The 15,118-nt window shown below is 39.3% G+C and overlaps 1 protein-coding gene across 6 annotated transcripts in view; it reads right to left on the reverse strand.

Moving 5' to 3' along the window:
* LOC129247131 (bridge-like lipid transfer protein family member 3A) overlaps nt 1–15,118 on the reverse strand; it is a 63,041-nt gene that overhangs the window by 20,534 nt on the left and 27,389 nt on the right. For 4 of the 6 annotated variants that reach the window (XM_054886080.1, XM_054886079.1, XM_054886078.1 and 1 more), the window contains exons 4-15: nt 13,810–14,202; nt 13,493–13,658; nt 13,293–13,413; nt 11,471–11,910; nt 10,116–10,208; nt 8,834–10,053; nt 8,589–8,748; nt 3,127–3,265; nt 2,888–3,063; nt 504–693; nt 263–430; nt 62–176 (exon numbers count right to left, since the gene is read on the reverse strand). In XM_054886080.1, coding sequence (XP_054742055.1) covers nt 62–176; nt 263–430; nt 504–693; nt 2,888–3,063; nt 3,127–3,265; nt 8,589–8,748; nt 8,834–10,053; nt 10,116–10,208; nt 11,471–11,910; nt 13,293–13,413; nt 13,493–13,658; nt 13,810–14,202 — 3,381 coding nt within the window. The remainder of the gene's footprint in view (nt 1–61; nt 177–262; nt 431–503; nt 694–2,887; nt 3,064–3,126; nt 3,266–8,588; nt 8,749–8,833; nt 10,054–10,115; nt 10,209–11,470; nt 11,911–13,292; nt 13,414–13,492; nt 13,659–13,809; nt 14,203–15,118) is intronic. The other 2 variants (XM_054886082.1, XM_054886081.1) reach the window with 1 other exon arrangement.

Here is a 15,118-nt window from a genome sequence, read left to right on the forward strand (position 1 = left end):
TAAAAAATAGCGTATACGAGAAGAAAACAACAAAGCATTAATTAACAACAAAAAGACCAACCTGCAATTCATCCCAGGGAATGGCGCCACACTCATCACATGAAACAGCTGCCACCTGTACGCGCAATGATGACGAATTGCCCTCGTTTTGGCGTATCAATTCGACTGTGGTTAGCCTAACAAAGTAGAATAATTAAAAGAAAAGATCATTTATGCAATACACCCAATACAAAAAACAAAAACAAAACGAACAAAAACACACCTAAAAGTAGCCATAGAAACTAAGTCACGCCGCCGCCACGTGCTCGCTTCAGACGGTTCTGAGGGTGATGATAAATTGGTTTTATTATAACAGGGTTCCTCAAGCACTTCGCTGGCCACCTCGACGGGTGATGCCTTCAAGTTGTTGTCACTGGTGAAGGGATTTAATCTACGCCAAATAAATTAAATCAAACAATAATAATTAGAAGAAAATAGTATTACAGCATTTTTTCAAATTCTACCTAAACATCACATCAATGCAATCCATGGTTTTATCATCGCCCATAACTATGGCGAAATTTTCCGAATCAGAGCTAATATCACTTTGTATGGAGAATGTATCACTTGTATCATCATTTGGTGCGCCCGACTTAATGGCCGAATCTATGGACGTCATAAAACTGGAGAAGCCTTTCTTCATAGACATGAGACCTAGAAAAAATAAAAATCAACTTTTTTCAGAAGCGATAGGAAAATGTTAATAATAAAGATATAGATAAATATTTAGCAGTTTCGAGCTCCAGTGAATACAGGCTCTAGGATACATATAATTGAAACCACTTCCAGAGGTCATTAATTATTTTTATTCAAAAGTAAACAGTTTTCGAACTTATTGGACTCTTCGCAGCAAGAACTTGCGGCTCCTTCCTTTAGGTAACAAGTTTGGCGTTATTAGCAAGTAATACTGGTTTCTACCTTTTTCTCGAATTCAGCATGTGATCGAAGCTAGGGATAAGAACCACGACAAAGCTCTCTAGTCGCTAGCTTTTAGAACTAATGGCAAAGACAAAGCAACATCGTAAGTTCTAAGATAAACATATCCAGTATGAACTGAGCTAGTAAGAAGCCAGAACGCCGCACTCAAGACGAAATCATGCCTTATAAACAAATTTCTTTGCCTGCACTCTAATGTTCTAAAGGCTACAGACTTGAGGCTACCGCTCCCTGCTAGTAAAACTTATTACAAGTCGAAGTTTGAGCAGAAGAGAAGAAGCTATCTAACATGGCTGTGCGCTGGTTGACACTCGGAATTTTTACGTTATAAATTTTCAAGTTGAATATGGCCTTATCTCTGTATTTTATGTAGTGACGAGTGTGGAAGATTTTGGCTTTTCGATGTCTATAATTGAAACAACTACAACATTAAACGCGCGGTCACTATGATCTGGTGCCCGTTCGGTTATTAAATTCCAAAAAGAGCCCCTCATATATGTAAACGAACCCCACCTAGCCTTATCAGTTAAATTTTAATACATACAAGGTGGCGCAAAATTAATCATCCAACTTTGTTTTTGAACAACTTTTTTACTACATAAAAAAATATTTTGAGTGATGGAAATCTTTATTTTGACCTTAACGCGCTCCATTGCTTATCTGGCAGCTGTCTCTTTCACATGCGACAAATATGATTGACCTACGACGACATTTAGGTTGAAGTGGTTGTCCACGGTGGGACACTCAGACTCATAACCCATTGTGATAACGCGTGGGGAACTTGTCCTTATCTCTCCAAAACCAGTGTGTACTTTTCAAAAATTTTTGAAGATCTCAGACTTCCACAGAACTAAGATCTTCCAATTCATTAAAGAATTGTTGCTGTACTTGTTGTTGTAGCAGCAATACTAAACCCTAAAGGTAGGCCCAGGAAACTTAATGTTTCAACAGGTTGGGTCCAGAGGGAGAGGGGTGTTAGATGAGTGGGTTTGATGGCACATGTGAAAAGGTGGTTAGTGTCGTGCGGGGTGCCTTCACATGCTGGATAAGTAAGTGTTTAACCTGCTACTCGTACAATATCCAGAACGTAATTGTGTGGGTCACGCTTACGTGGGTATCTTGGGGTAGCTGAAAGCTCTTCATCTGCTGTTGGTGGTGGTTGGAATCCGATTACGTTTATCTAAAATGGTGAATCTACTTTCGGATAGAGCAGGGCAATGGCACAGAAGGTGCGGGATCGTCTCTTTCTCTTCCTCATCTAGACAACTTCTGCAGTGTGGGTGTATTTGCCCACCCATCCTCTAGGCGTGCCTGCCGATGAGATAATGCCCCGTTATAATCGGCTCTGCAGTTACCCTCAATGTCACAATGGCCAGGAACCCATGTTACCTTTCGGTTGAATAACTCAACCATCTCGTTAAAAGATATGCAGCTTTTCATGATACAGGTTGTCGGCTGCTTTGTGAGAAATTTTATCACCGGCTTTCATTATAGCCATCAGTTCGGCCTGAAAGACACTACAGTAGTCGGGCAGACGAAAATTGAAGAAGATTCCCAGATGTTCGGATTATACACCTCCGCCCACCCTGCCCTCGAGCTTTGAGCCATCTCTGTATACATGGATGGACTCGCTCTGTCTTACATTGTCGCGTTCGCGCTCTTCCCTCGAGGGTAGGAGATTCGTGAACGTTGTAATAGCAAGTGTAGGCGAGAGTGCATAGAGAAGCTTCAAACTGCCAGCCAGAATATTACCGTGGCCGTGGTCCGTGTTTGACCATTTACTTAAAATGTTCAACCTTATTCCGGCACTGCGCGCGAGATATCTTGCCTACAGATCTACCGATTAAACCTTTCGACAGGTGATTAATTTTGCGCCACCATACACACTATTATACAACAATATATTGCGTACTAGAATTAATTTCTTTCGTTATGCTGGTCGCATCGCCTGTGGTGGAGGTACGTGTTGAGCGTACACTTTTCGTCGATGCTGTTATGGACTGCGAATAAACACCAGTGTCGGGACGTGATCCCTGACTGGGTGTGGAGGACGCAACCGTTGGAGTACTTTGTATTTGTACATTATAACTGCAAAACAGAAGTATAATTAAAATTCGATAATGTCTGTAAGTGAATACGAAATGCACTCACCCGTGTGTATTGGGATTGGAGATATGGAAGCCACCATCGTAGAGTGGCTCAGTAGTGACCGGAGAAGGTGTTTCCACACTGCCATAAATATTGCTCTTGACTTGCTCCAGCGGTGGTGTAGGCCATATAGTGTTTGTACCTGTCGAAAGGGTGCGATAAATTCGAAAATTCAATAGGTAAATCGCATGCAAATTTTAAATCGATAAGTAATTCATAGTACGAGTAGTGATTGCTTGAAAGTTGGCAAATAAGGATTATTTTATTTTTAGAGTTTGAGTAGTTCGTGGGTGATTAGTGTGGCTGAGTTGATTTGTAGGCAGTTGAGCATCTACAATGTTTAGTAGTTTAGCGCTAGTTGTGAGGACAAAACATGCAAAATTAGTTTGAGAGCGAAAAAATATAAGTTTTTTTAATAAATACAAAATAAGTACTAAGCAAATTATCATAAAACTACGCACATACACATATACAGATGATTTAAAAAGATGTGAAAATTATTAGCTCGAAGGCCTTTGAGTTTTTGACTTGGTTATAAAAGTCTACAATAGAGGAATATATTTATTTATAAAAGAAGTTTTTTTTTATCAAATAAAATGACAGAGTCAAGTGGTCAAGACAGATACGTAATAAATAATAAATACACATTTCACAGCCTGCCGACTAAAGAAAGAAGAGTCGTGTGACTTCGTAGTTTGTAGGAAACTAGAAGAGCTTCGAGGTTTAAATGATTCTTATATAATTTCTAGAAACTTTCTTTTTATTTGAGCCGAACTAAAACTGATGATCGCTTCCGACGAAGTTCAGATCGATAGTTGATACATCTCTCAATGGTCAAAGCTTTATATTATATATGTATATGTATATATAATTGGCGCGTACACCCTTTTTGGATGTTTGGCCGAGCTCCTCCTCCTATTAGTGGTGGGCGTCTTGATGTTGTTCCACAAATGGAGGGACCTACAGTTTCAAGCCGACTCCGAATGGCAGATATTTTTATGAGGAGCTTTTTCATGGCAGAAATACACTCGGAGGTTTGCCATTGCCTGCCGAGGGGCGACCACTATTAGAAAAAACGTTTTCTTTCTGGTTGTCACGCACGAACCCATTCGGCTATGGCGGCCGCAAAGCTTTATTATAACAAATTTCCGGTGAAGGAAAGATTATCGTTAGCTTTTTTGGGAAACAATTTTTTTTTATTACCACATTCTGACTCAATAAACGATTTTCATAATCTAAAAGCATGTCGGATGAATTTTGGATAGTTTCATATACAGACACCCACAAAATGCCCTCCTTGAATCGGCAAATGCGCCTTTCTCGGAAATTTAAAACAGAATTGCAGCAGGACAACGGGTAACGGGTTGACGGGTGGTGATCGGGAGGTGATCAGCTGAACCACTTCCGTCGAATAATTCGGGCGGTTAAACACAATATCGAAGGGGGCGGTTTTCAGCTGTCATTTTGTGTTATAATAAAGTTAATTTTGGAAAGGGTTTCCCAATAACAGGTGTAATTTGTGAATGGATTGCGCTATCGAGAGATGATTGACCATTTTTTATGGCCGGAATTGGATGGTAATGATCTGGACAACGTTTATTTTCCACAAGATGGCGCTACGTGCCACACAAGCAACGAAACCATTGATCTTTTACGGGAAAAGTTTCCGGACCGTGTTATCTCTTGAAGAGGTGATCACAATTGGCCACCGAGATCTTGTGATTTAACACCGTGCGACTTTTTTCTTTGGGGCAACGTGAAGGAGAAGGTCTATGCCAACAGCACAGGCTCGATTCAAGACCTCAAAGATGGAATTTGTGAGGCTATCGAGGGCATAGGGCAGCCACTTTGCAATTCGGTTATGGAAAATTTCATGAAAAGGATATTGTTCTGTAAGCGTGGTCGTGGTGGTCATTTGCCTGATGTTATTTTCCACTATTAACGGCATAATTTCCTCTTTATAATGAAATAAACAACCGATCATTTATATTAAAAAATAGCATTTTTCTTTGAATATCAAAATAACACAACTGTTTTAAGAACCCTATAGTAAAGTTTTCTCGTTTGCTATATTTTTAAAGCAACTCGTGGAAGCTCATTGTTAGAAACAAACTTTTTTCTAAATTATTGAAATTTTGTCGGTTTTCTTGGGCAAATCGAATATTATTTGCCCACTATTGCTTGTAAGCAAACGAACAGTCATCAAATGATCAGAAAAGCAACCCTGAGTCTTCAAACCGTCGGGGAAAATAGAAATTAATCTAATTATTTTCCCGTCGTAAAAATAACCGACGGCAAGAAATCCGTCCCCGCCCCAAATCTGTGCAATTTCATGTTATTAAATGTATTGTGAGCGCTCGAAGGCCACTCCCTCTACTGCAAAACATTTGGATGTCCGGGAAGATCCCGAATGACATTAAGGAGGGTGTCATCACGCTCATACCGAAAAAGGGCGATTTATCCGATTGCAAGAATTGGAGAGGCATAACACTATTAAGCATGGTCAATAAAGTAATAGCGCATATAATTAATAAAAGGCTCTCCGACGCACTGCAAAGTGGCCTACGGAATGAACAAGCGGGATTCCGACCACGCTGTTCTTGCGTCGATCAAATCAACACCCTGAGAGTTATTGTCGAGCAATCGGTCGAGTGGCGTTCGCCACTTTATCTCTGCTTCATCGACTTTGAAAAAGCTTTTGATACTCTTAACCACGAGGCAATCTGGGGAGCACTTTACTGCAAAGGAGTACCTGAAAAAATCATTTCACTTGTCAAAGAACTGTACAGTGAAGCAAGTGAGACATGAGGGCATCCTGAGCAACGCTATTCCAGTTCGAACAGGAGTAAGACAGGGATGCGTGCTATCTCCGCTCTTATTTAATCTGGTACTGGACTTAGTGATGCGACAAGCCTCAGCGGCGAACAGAGGCATATCCTGGGGCCTGAGCGGCAACCTTGAGGACTTAGACTACGCTGACGATATTTGCCTGCTATCACACAAACACTCACATATGCAAGCAAAAATAGAGGCGGTGAGCGAACTCGCAGCGAGGGCTGGACTGAAAATAAACATTGCGAAGATAAAGATAATGCGCATCAACACCACCGATTTACATATCTTTCAGATACGCGGCACTAACATCGAAGCTGTAGATGAATTCTGCTACCTAGGCAGTGTAATAAATAAAAACGGCGGTTCAGCGGCTGACATACGTAACCGGATATCGAAAGCTCGGGTAGTGTTTGGCATGCTTGATAAAGTTTGGAGAGCAACGCATATAACGAGGCGCACGAAACTGAGAATCTTCGAGTCCAATGTGAAATCTGTCCTCTTGTATGCATGCGAAACGTGGAACGCGTCAACACGTGACATACAAGCAATGCAAGTATTCATCAACCGCAGCCTTCGCAAGATCACGCGCATTTTTTGGCCTAACGTCATATCAAAATCCGATCTGTGGACTATAACGAAACAGATACCAGTCTATCTCGAAATTCGACGCCGCAAATGGAAATGGATCGGTCACACACTTCGAAAGCCATATGGTGATATCACTAGAGCAGCCCTGGATTGGAACCCCCAAGGCAGCCGCAGACCTGGCAGACCATCTAACACGTGGAGGCGACTAGTAGAAACAGAAGTGCAACAAGCAGGCCGCTCCTGGCGGCAAATAAAATTCCTAGCTTCTAATAGATTTAACTTTAACTTGTTCATTGTGGCCCTTTGTTCCACCTAGGAACCACGGGAAAATATATATATATATAAATGTATTGTAATTTTGACAGCGGGTACCCGTCAACCCGTTACTTGTTATCCGCTGCAATTCTGTTCAAGGGGAGATAAGTCTTAGTCCCATGGTGACAATTATTTTCTTTCAATGTGGCGCCATATATCGCGCATATAAGCTACACGACAAGTTAATTTTGATCGCTGCACATTTTTGTGTAATAATTAGCAATTTCCATTCCATAGAATTCCTCCAAATATTATACAATTTGGACAGTTCGTCAATGAAGGAGCTGGCTTTTCTAAGCGAGCAACTATTATAAATATACCAGATTTTACAACCTGAAAATGTGTAGGAAAGAGGGACTGTTGTCCCCTTTACCAGGACAAGGGTTTCAAGTATACCCACTTGGGAAATAAATGGAATAGAGGCCCACCTTAACTCAGTAATAAAAAAGGCAACAACGAAACCTTTGGACAAAAAAACTACTTTTGGGTAAAACCTGGGGCCTAAGCCCTAAAATTACCCTCTGGATCTACACCCAAATGGTAAGGCCTATCCTACTATATGAGGCATTGGTATGGTGGACAAAAACTAATCAAATTACAGCTATATAAAAACTGTGTAGACGAATGACCCGTACTTAATTTTACTAAGAGATGCAAGGTTATGTTCCCGTCTAGGGAAGAGTGGCACAATAGCTCAATATGGCTACATGATGACGCGCAAAAGTGGTATACAGATGGATCCACAACGCTCCAGGTGGTAGAAGCAGGCATCTTTGCACTGAGCACATAACCACACTTTTCCTTGCGGAGTTTTTCGCCATAATGGAAAGAGGGGAAATCGTATCCAAAAGAGTGTTCGGAAAAGTAAAAATTAAAATACTTTTGGACAGTCAATCAGTCCTTAAAGCCTTAAATAGGTTTAGGTTCAATTCATAAGTTCTTATAGAGTGTAACAATGCACTCAAAGAACTGGCGACTCTCAATCAGGTTTCCCTGACTTGGGTATCAGGACATGAGGGACACGAAGGAAATGAGAAGGCAGACTTTTATGCCGAAAAAGGGGCGGAAGGACCATTTATTAGACCAACGTCATTTTTCGACTTTAACAAAAACAAGCTAAAACTGTAAACGAAAAAATGATCCCACATAAAAACCAAGGATTACTGAAACAGCACAAACGGCCTTAATCACTCCAAAAACTTCCTGAACTTTAATGCCAACTAAGTAAAATCTGCTTTAATCATAGACAAAAAGGGCTTTAGATTACTCTGTGGAGTACTTAAAGGCCTTAGCTTAACCCTTACAACCACTACCGAGATTTTGTGTATGTTTATTATCATCTTTTTATCACACTTTATGGTACTGAGAATATAAAGAAGTTAAGACCCTCCCTATTCCTTTATTCTGGGGTAATAACAGAAGTGCTGGCAGTTATGCTAGAAAGCACAAGAGTGTGCCGAACACAAGATGTACTACACTCGTTGAGTTTAACTATGAATCTGATTAATTTACAACTCAGAAATCGTCTTGTTCTCAACTACTAAGTCTAAATATAAATTGTAAGTACTTTGTATTAAAATAAATCTACGAAAACAAATAACGTAAATAGAAAAGCCAAGTTAAATAGAGACCAAAAAAATGTGTTAGATAGATACTGAATTGGTTGTTGTTATCAATTTAGCCATTTCTAAAACTTAGGATACGAAATAAACGAAAACAAATCTTACTATTCCTGTGTAAATCATCACCCACACTAGTTGAATCGAGTAAGACACTTTCAGCATCACCACCACTCGATTCCTTACCAGGTGTTTGCGATGGCATCACGAGTGTTACTTCAATTTGCGGTATAACACAACCGAATATCATCGATTTCTTCGTATTTTGCTATGAGAAGGTTACAAAATAAAACAAACAAAAAAATTAAAAACCATGACACATCTAATGCTTTATTTTTTAAAACTAAGCATACCTTTTGTAAAATACGCTCGGCATCCAATGACAGGAACATGGCCATCTCTGTCATTTCCTCAGCAAGCCGCAATAGGAACAAGTACTGATAGTGATCGATTTGCACACTCACCAAATTGGAAATGTGCGCAATGGCATGCATATCGGCGGTACGTTCAGTGTTGGAGGCGGCGGGGCCTTCGTTCGCCCTACCACCAGCCGTAGCATCGCCGCCACTAGGATCGGCACCATTAAAAGCGCGATAATGCTTCCAATCCAGGCCCATACGCACATCCTCCTCACTGAGAAATGGATTACGCGGCAAATTCCGACTATCCGCATAATCCATACAATTGATATTCGTTTCAACGGAAGAACCTTTCTCGCTGGATGCATACGAATTATTAGTGGCACTCGCCGCAGTCGACTTTGGCATGGGATTAGCGCCAGAGTGCAGCCACAGCGTTATGGGGACAGCATCGACGAATGGTATTGATTTATTGGGCCCTAAGGAGCGTGCACCCAAGAAGTCCACCCACACCGGATCCAACTTAATACACCACACGTCGCGCGGTTCCGACCACATGGCGTAGCGTGTTAAATTCTGTGTTGATGCGGATTTCGGCTGCTGTATTTGCGTTGGGATTTGTGTTGCTGTTGGCGGTATCGTCGTAGCCGAGGCACCTACATCCGCGGCAGCCACATGCGAAAGTATGCGATCGGTAACAATACACATATCGCCACCCACCGATGGAAATTCCGTGCCAAATACTAGCGAGCCCTCCTGCAATGAATGTAATGCTTGCGCCAAATCAGCGCGCGATGAGCCCATTTCGCGTATGTTGGTTATGGCGAAACGGGAGATTTGTATTTGCATGATTTTTGGACGATCCTTTTGATTGGGCACATCTACGGTTGACTCGATAATAATGCGCGGCATAATCGCTTCAATCTTCACATCCATATACATGAGGTTGGGCTCTTGCTCTGCCTGTGACGCGGCCAATTGTGAGGCTTGCGAGTCTTGTGAGCCCTGCGAACCTTGCGAACCTTGAGCGCGTTGCGAGCCATTCGAAGAGATTGAACCGCGTGCGGTGGAAGAAGCACCACTCGCCGAGCCGACGCTGGTGCGCAATAGGCTCTCATGTAAATTCAGAGCAAATGAATTAAGCCAGAGTATGGAACTTAGATCGAAGTGCACTTGTAAGGGATTAATGTGAACAAATACCTTGGACGGCGGCACTAAAGATGAAAGGGAAATAAAAATAATTCATTTACATTGCGAAAGGAAAAAGAAAACTTACAAGGAAATATAAAATCACCGGGATAATAAAAGTAAGTAAACTCGGCATGTACGATGGACATATCAGAGGGGAACGAATAGCGTTCCTTATCACCTGCAAAGAAAATATTTTTAATTAATACATAAACAGAGCAGAAAAGGGATTAAAAAAACTATCAAAGAAAATTTTTATTGAATGTCGCATGCTAATTTTTGAAATGAAAAATCCATTATTAGTAAGTAATTAATAAGTTTTGACAGCGCAAAAATGTATGTGGACTATTTTATATGGATACAGCAACAGAATAGGAAAGTTTTAGAACGGTTCGGATTTATACCCAAGGACCAAGGGCTGTCACTTCAGTAGTATTGTATGGAGAATTTTAAAATATTCAACAAATTTTTATCACAAATATCAAAACAAATGTAAAGTATTTTACAGCTGCTTACGATTATGTGGAAAAATCAAAATTTAATAAGTGCATACGGCTACGGTTATGGTTGCGGCGATGTGGTGCGGCACCTATAATCGTTTACAGTAGTGCCCATATGTTTGATCACAACAGCTGATTGCTCTAGTTACGGTTATGGCTAAAGTACGGCACCACTAATCGCAACATAACTCACAAAAAAAACTGATGTCTCGCAACGGAATTTAGTACTCTTATCGCTCCAAGCAGAGACGTTGTTAGCATTGGAAATGTGTAAAATTGAACTATAACCACAAAATTTGATAAAGGAGTTGAGCTCAAAAATGGAAATTCAAGTGTTTCAACAGTTTGGGGCATAGTTTACTTTTTAGTAAAGCCACTTCTCTAAAGCCAATTTATCTAATTTTACTAAAATTGCACTTTATTCATGGTCAGCAACCATGCAGTCCGCCTAAAAAACGAAAATTTCAAATTCCCATTCATCCGTTCCCGTAATAATTCTCTCTTTATGCGGCGGTTATTTTTAAAATAGCAGGACATCTCATATACATACATGCATACAATCAAATATTTGTAGAAAAATACTGCATATCTTTCGAAGTAAGCGAAGCGTTAAAAATAAAAAGGGGATTCACAGGACAAACAATAAACACCGAAATATTCTTCAACACCAAATTATTTAAAAACTTTCAGTACCTGAACGTATTTTCCTTTTATTTTGTGCTAAACGTGTGAAGATTTATGGAATGTATATGAATTGTGCGAGATTTTATGTAAATATGCGAATGTATTAGCATGAGAGAGTAGAACGAGAAAAGCAAATGCGAGAAGTGAATCAATTTGTATTTTATGCCAGTATATAAATTAGTGTGTTAGTAGCTTTTTAGATGCTTAGAAAAGTCATGAGCTTCTATTCTACTTTAAATAAATTCCCCTAACAACTCACCCGACACAAATTCCTTGGGCATTTGCTTTCTACCCGACGTAGTGACGCGGTACAATGTGAAATCTTCTATACGTAACACAACACAGGCACTCATCAATTTCGCTAAATTATCTAGTGTCGCCTTCTGTTGCTGCGCTTGCGTCACCTGGCTAGCGAACGCCGAAGTATTGCCTGAACCCCCGCTACTGCTAGGGCGATTAGGCGTATTTGCACCTGACGCCGCAGCAACAGGTGGTGTACCACCAACTGTGGCCGCATATGCGGGCGTTTGCGATTGTAGTGCATTCACATTCAGTGCCACAGGGGAAGTTGGTGCAGTGCGCTCGAGGGGGGCATGGGTGGAAGGGCGATTGGGTTGACTTAGGTTGAGTACAGCTTCGCGGAATGTATTGAGGGATTCTTTTAGCCACAGCGCCGGTGACACGGATGCTTCACGATATCTGTTAAATGTGAGCAGAATGGAATAAAGCAAATTACTTGGATTATTAATAAGCTACTTAATTAAGGGTGGTCCCGGTGGTCCAGAATAAAAAAAAAATCGATTTTTTGCTTTTTGATATTTCGAAAGTTTAGGCCTTTAAGAATCTACTGTCAAATTTTTGGAAGGCTATTCCCAGTATTCTCCATTCTACAGCCGTTTTAGCAGGTAGAGTCAGATTCGTCTCGCAGTGGCATCAATGGTCGCATTTAAATGATCAAAACTTTGATCTCAATTATCTCAAAACTACTTTTTTGTGTTGTCAAAAAAAACTATTTAACTGAATCTAATACAGTAGATTCTGTTTTTATGCAGTTTTGAAATAGTGCGGTTTTTAAAAAAATTAAAAAATGCATGTCGACCTATCGGGAATTGTATAAACAAGATTCTAAGCCAGCTAAGCAAAAACTCATCACAGATTACATCAGAAATGCTAAGCCTACAGGTATGGAACCGCCTGCATCACCATTTAGATCAGACGTGTACATTTCCTCAAGTGATTTTATGCCAAATGCTAAACGAATGCGCAACATGCGGGTATTGTCTGATTCTATTTCTGACGATGTAAATTTATTTCTCGTTTCTGACGTTTCTTAAATAAAGATATAATTTTCAAAAACACAATTTTTTGTTTATGCGATTTTATTTAATTATTTCAGATTCATGCGGTCTATGGAACGTCTGTATAGTTATAATATGGGACTAGTACCCTTTTTTTATGCGATTTTATTACATTATTTCAAATTTATGCGGTTCTTAGCACTTTTGAAACGTATCTATAGTTTTACTATAGATTTGGTAGCTTTTTTTATGCTGTTTCTTGCGGAACGTACATATATACCGCATAAAACAGAATCTACTGTATTTTGTTCACAACATCAATGACTATAGCCCGTACTAGAATCATATTATTATTTCAATTATTTCGTATTTTTTTGATTATAAAACTGAATAAAACCCGATTTTTATAATGTCAAATTCAAAACCGCGCCATTTTGACAAAGTTTTATTTTATTCTACGGACATAGCCACAGTCATACTGATTAATAATTTTTTTTGGTTTTTGTGTTTCAGATAAATAAAAGAGCCAAAATGGACAACACCGTCCAGGTCAAATTTTTCGGGAGGGTCAACTTCAGCGCCATATTTACAATTATTAAAAAAAAAAAAATAAAAATAAAAATTAATTAATTAAATTAATTTTTGTATGTAAAAGGAGTTTGAAAGGCTAAAAAATTTAAATATCGTTTTTGATTTTTTTTTTTTTGTAAAATAAAATGCCTGAAAATACCCTAAATTTTCGAGCTCTAGACCACCGACACCCCTTAATGATGATAATCTTACTTCGCCCAATGTGCGCGATCGGATTTGGCCAGATGATAAGGATAATAGTCTACTTGGAATGCTTGCACAGATATTTGTAAAGCACCGCCTTTATCTAACTCCGGATAAGTTGAACGGCCATCTAGAGTAGGTAAAATAAAAAAATTGAATTAGTTAGTTGTTTAAAATTCAATTCTAACCACCACGCGCCCCACGCTCACCTCCTTCATCGTCACACAAATGCAAATCGATGCGCTGACTGAAAAAATGATAGGAAGTTTCACGCACGTCGAAAGCATTGAACATTTTCTGGGCTGTGGTTGTTTTCGCTGAATCAAACTGACGATTTTGTTGTTGCGCTATCAACGCCTGATACTCGGGCAGAGTCTGTTAGGCAAACCAGAAAAATTTATAATAAATATAAATATATGCATATGCACATACATACTCGTACATAAATAAAAATAATTATCGCATTTGGCGTCAAAATCAATGACTACATTTAAATAAGTATGAGCTACACAAAAGCAAAAATAACCTGTAATTTTCTAGCCGCATTCTTTTTTTGTGTTGCATGTGTCGCCGCTTTGATTAGACCAGATAAGGAGTCGACAAAGTGTAAGGCCGCCTTTAGCTGCGAGTCAGTGAGCACCCAGAGGAGATCGTCGAGTATGAGCACCAGTCGTGAGGCCAATAGCGTACAATCGGAAAGACGTTTTCGTAAAGTGATGCGACAGCGCGCCTGATTGGTGAGCAAACGTAATGGAGTGAGCGATTTGTCCTGCGTAGAACTGGCCTCGATGCGCACCGTTTGCCAGGAGAGCTCTTTGAAGATAAGTATGATGCCTTTTTGGACGTCTTTGAGGCGCGTAAAACGTAGATCGGCATTGGCCCATTTGGGGGTTTTCGATTCAACGCGGATACGGGACATCTGCGGGATATAGAAAAATTGATTGAGAAAAGATGATGATGAAATTCTAACTTTTGTTAAAAGATGGGATGTAATTGAAACCTACCCTTGTGTTCACAATAATAGCTGTGCAACATATAGCAAAGTTTTGACTATTTATTTATTTATTTATTTTTTTTTATAAAAAAAAATTGTTTATACCGCATTAAAAAAAACCAAATAATTTAAAGTTCCAAACTTTTACAAAATTTAAAAAAATTCAAATAATTTTCATTAAAATGTAAAACTGTTTAATCATAATTTTTAGAAAAATGTTGAGTTTTATAAGCTTCCTTCCTTGTCGTCAACTTCTGATTTGCCGCTAATTTGATCGTCTGATTTTAAACGAGACTTTGCTTGGGTATAAGAAATTGCATCAATTGTCCTTTCTATCAAAGTATTTATGTATGAAAAACTTCTCATTTTAGTACAAAAAAAATTTAATCTATTGATTGAATATTCTTCACGCATTTGATGTCGTGATAAGCCATTAATTTGTTCATTTATGATTTTATTTTTAAATTTTACTTGATACTTGTTTCTTATCATTGTTTTTATCTCATCGAAAACTTTGAAGCGTTTCCATTTTTACACAAATACCGTTATATTTATCTTGCCCTTTCTCTTACAATGGCTTCTAACACGCATTTGTGAAGCGCACGTGTAACTAATAACGCAAACTGCCAGTGGCATTGTGAAACTTTTATGCGAAATTTAAGGTGATGCTTTGTTTTGTCAGTTTAGTTTTTTTCAATTGAAACTTTTTAATTATAAAACGCAGAATTCTGTTTCGCTTTGTCGTCCTCCACCAGCAGTCTCAGCTGCTTTGTTTCCTTATGTATTATAATTTGGAGAGGATAGAGAGAGTCCAAATTTGAGGCCAACGAATTTGATATCG

The sequence above is a fragment of the Anastrepha obliqua genome, chromosome 5 (genome assembly GCF_027943255.1).
Source record: "Anastrepha obliqua isolate idAnaObli1 chromosome 5, idAnaObli1_1.0, whole genome shotgun sequence".
Classification (NCBI taxonomy): Eukaryota; Metazoa; Arthropoda; class Insecta; order Diptera; family Tephritidae; genus Anastrepha; species Anastrepha obliqua.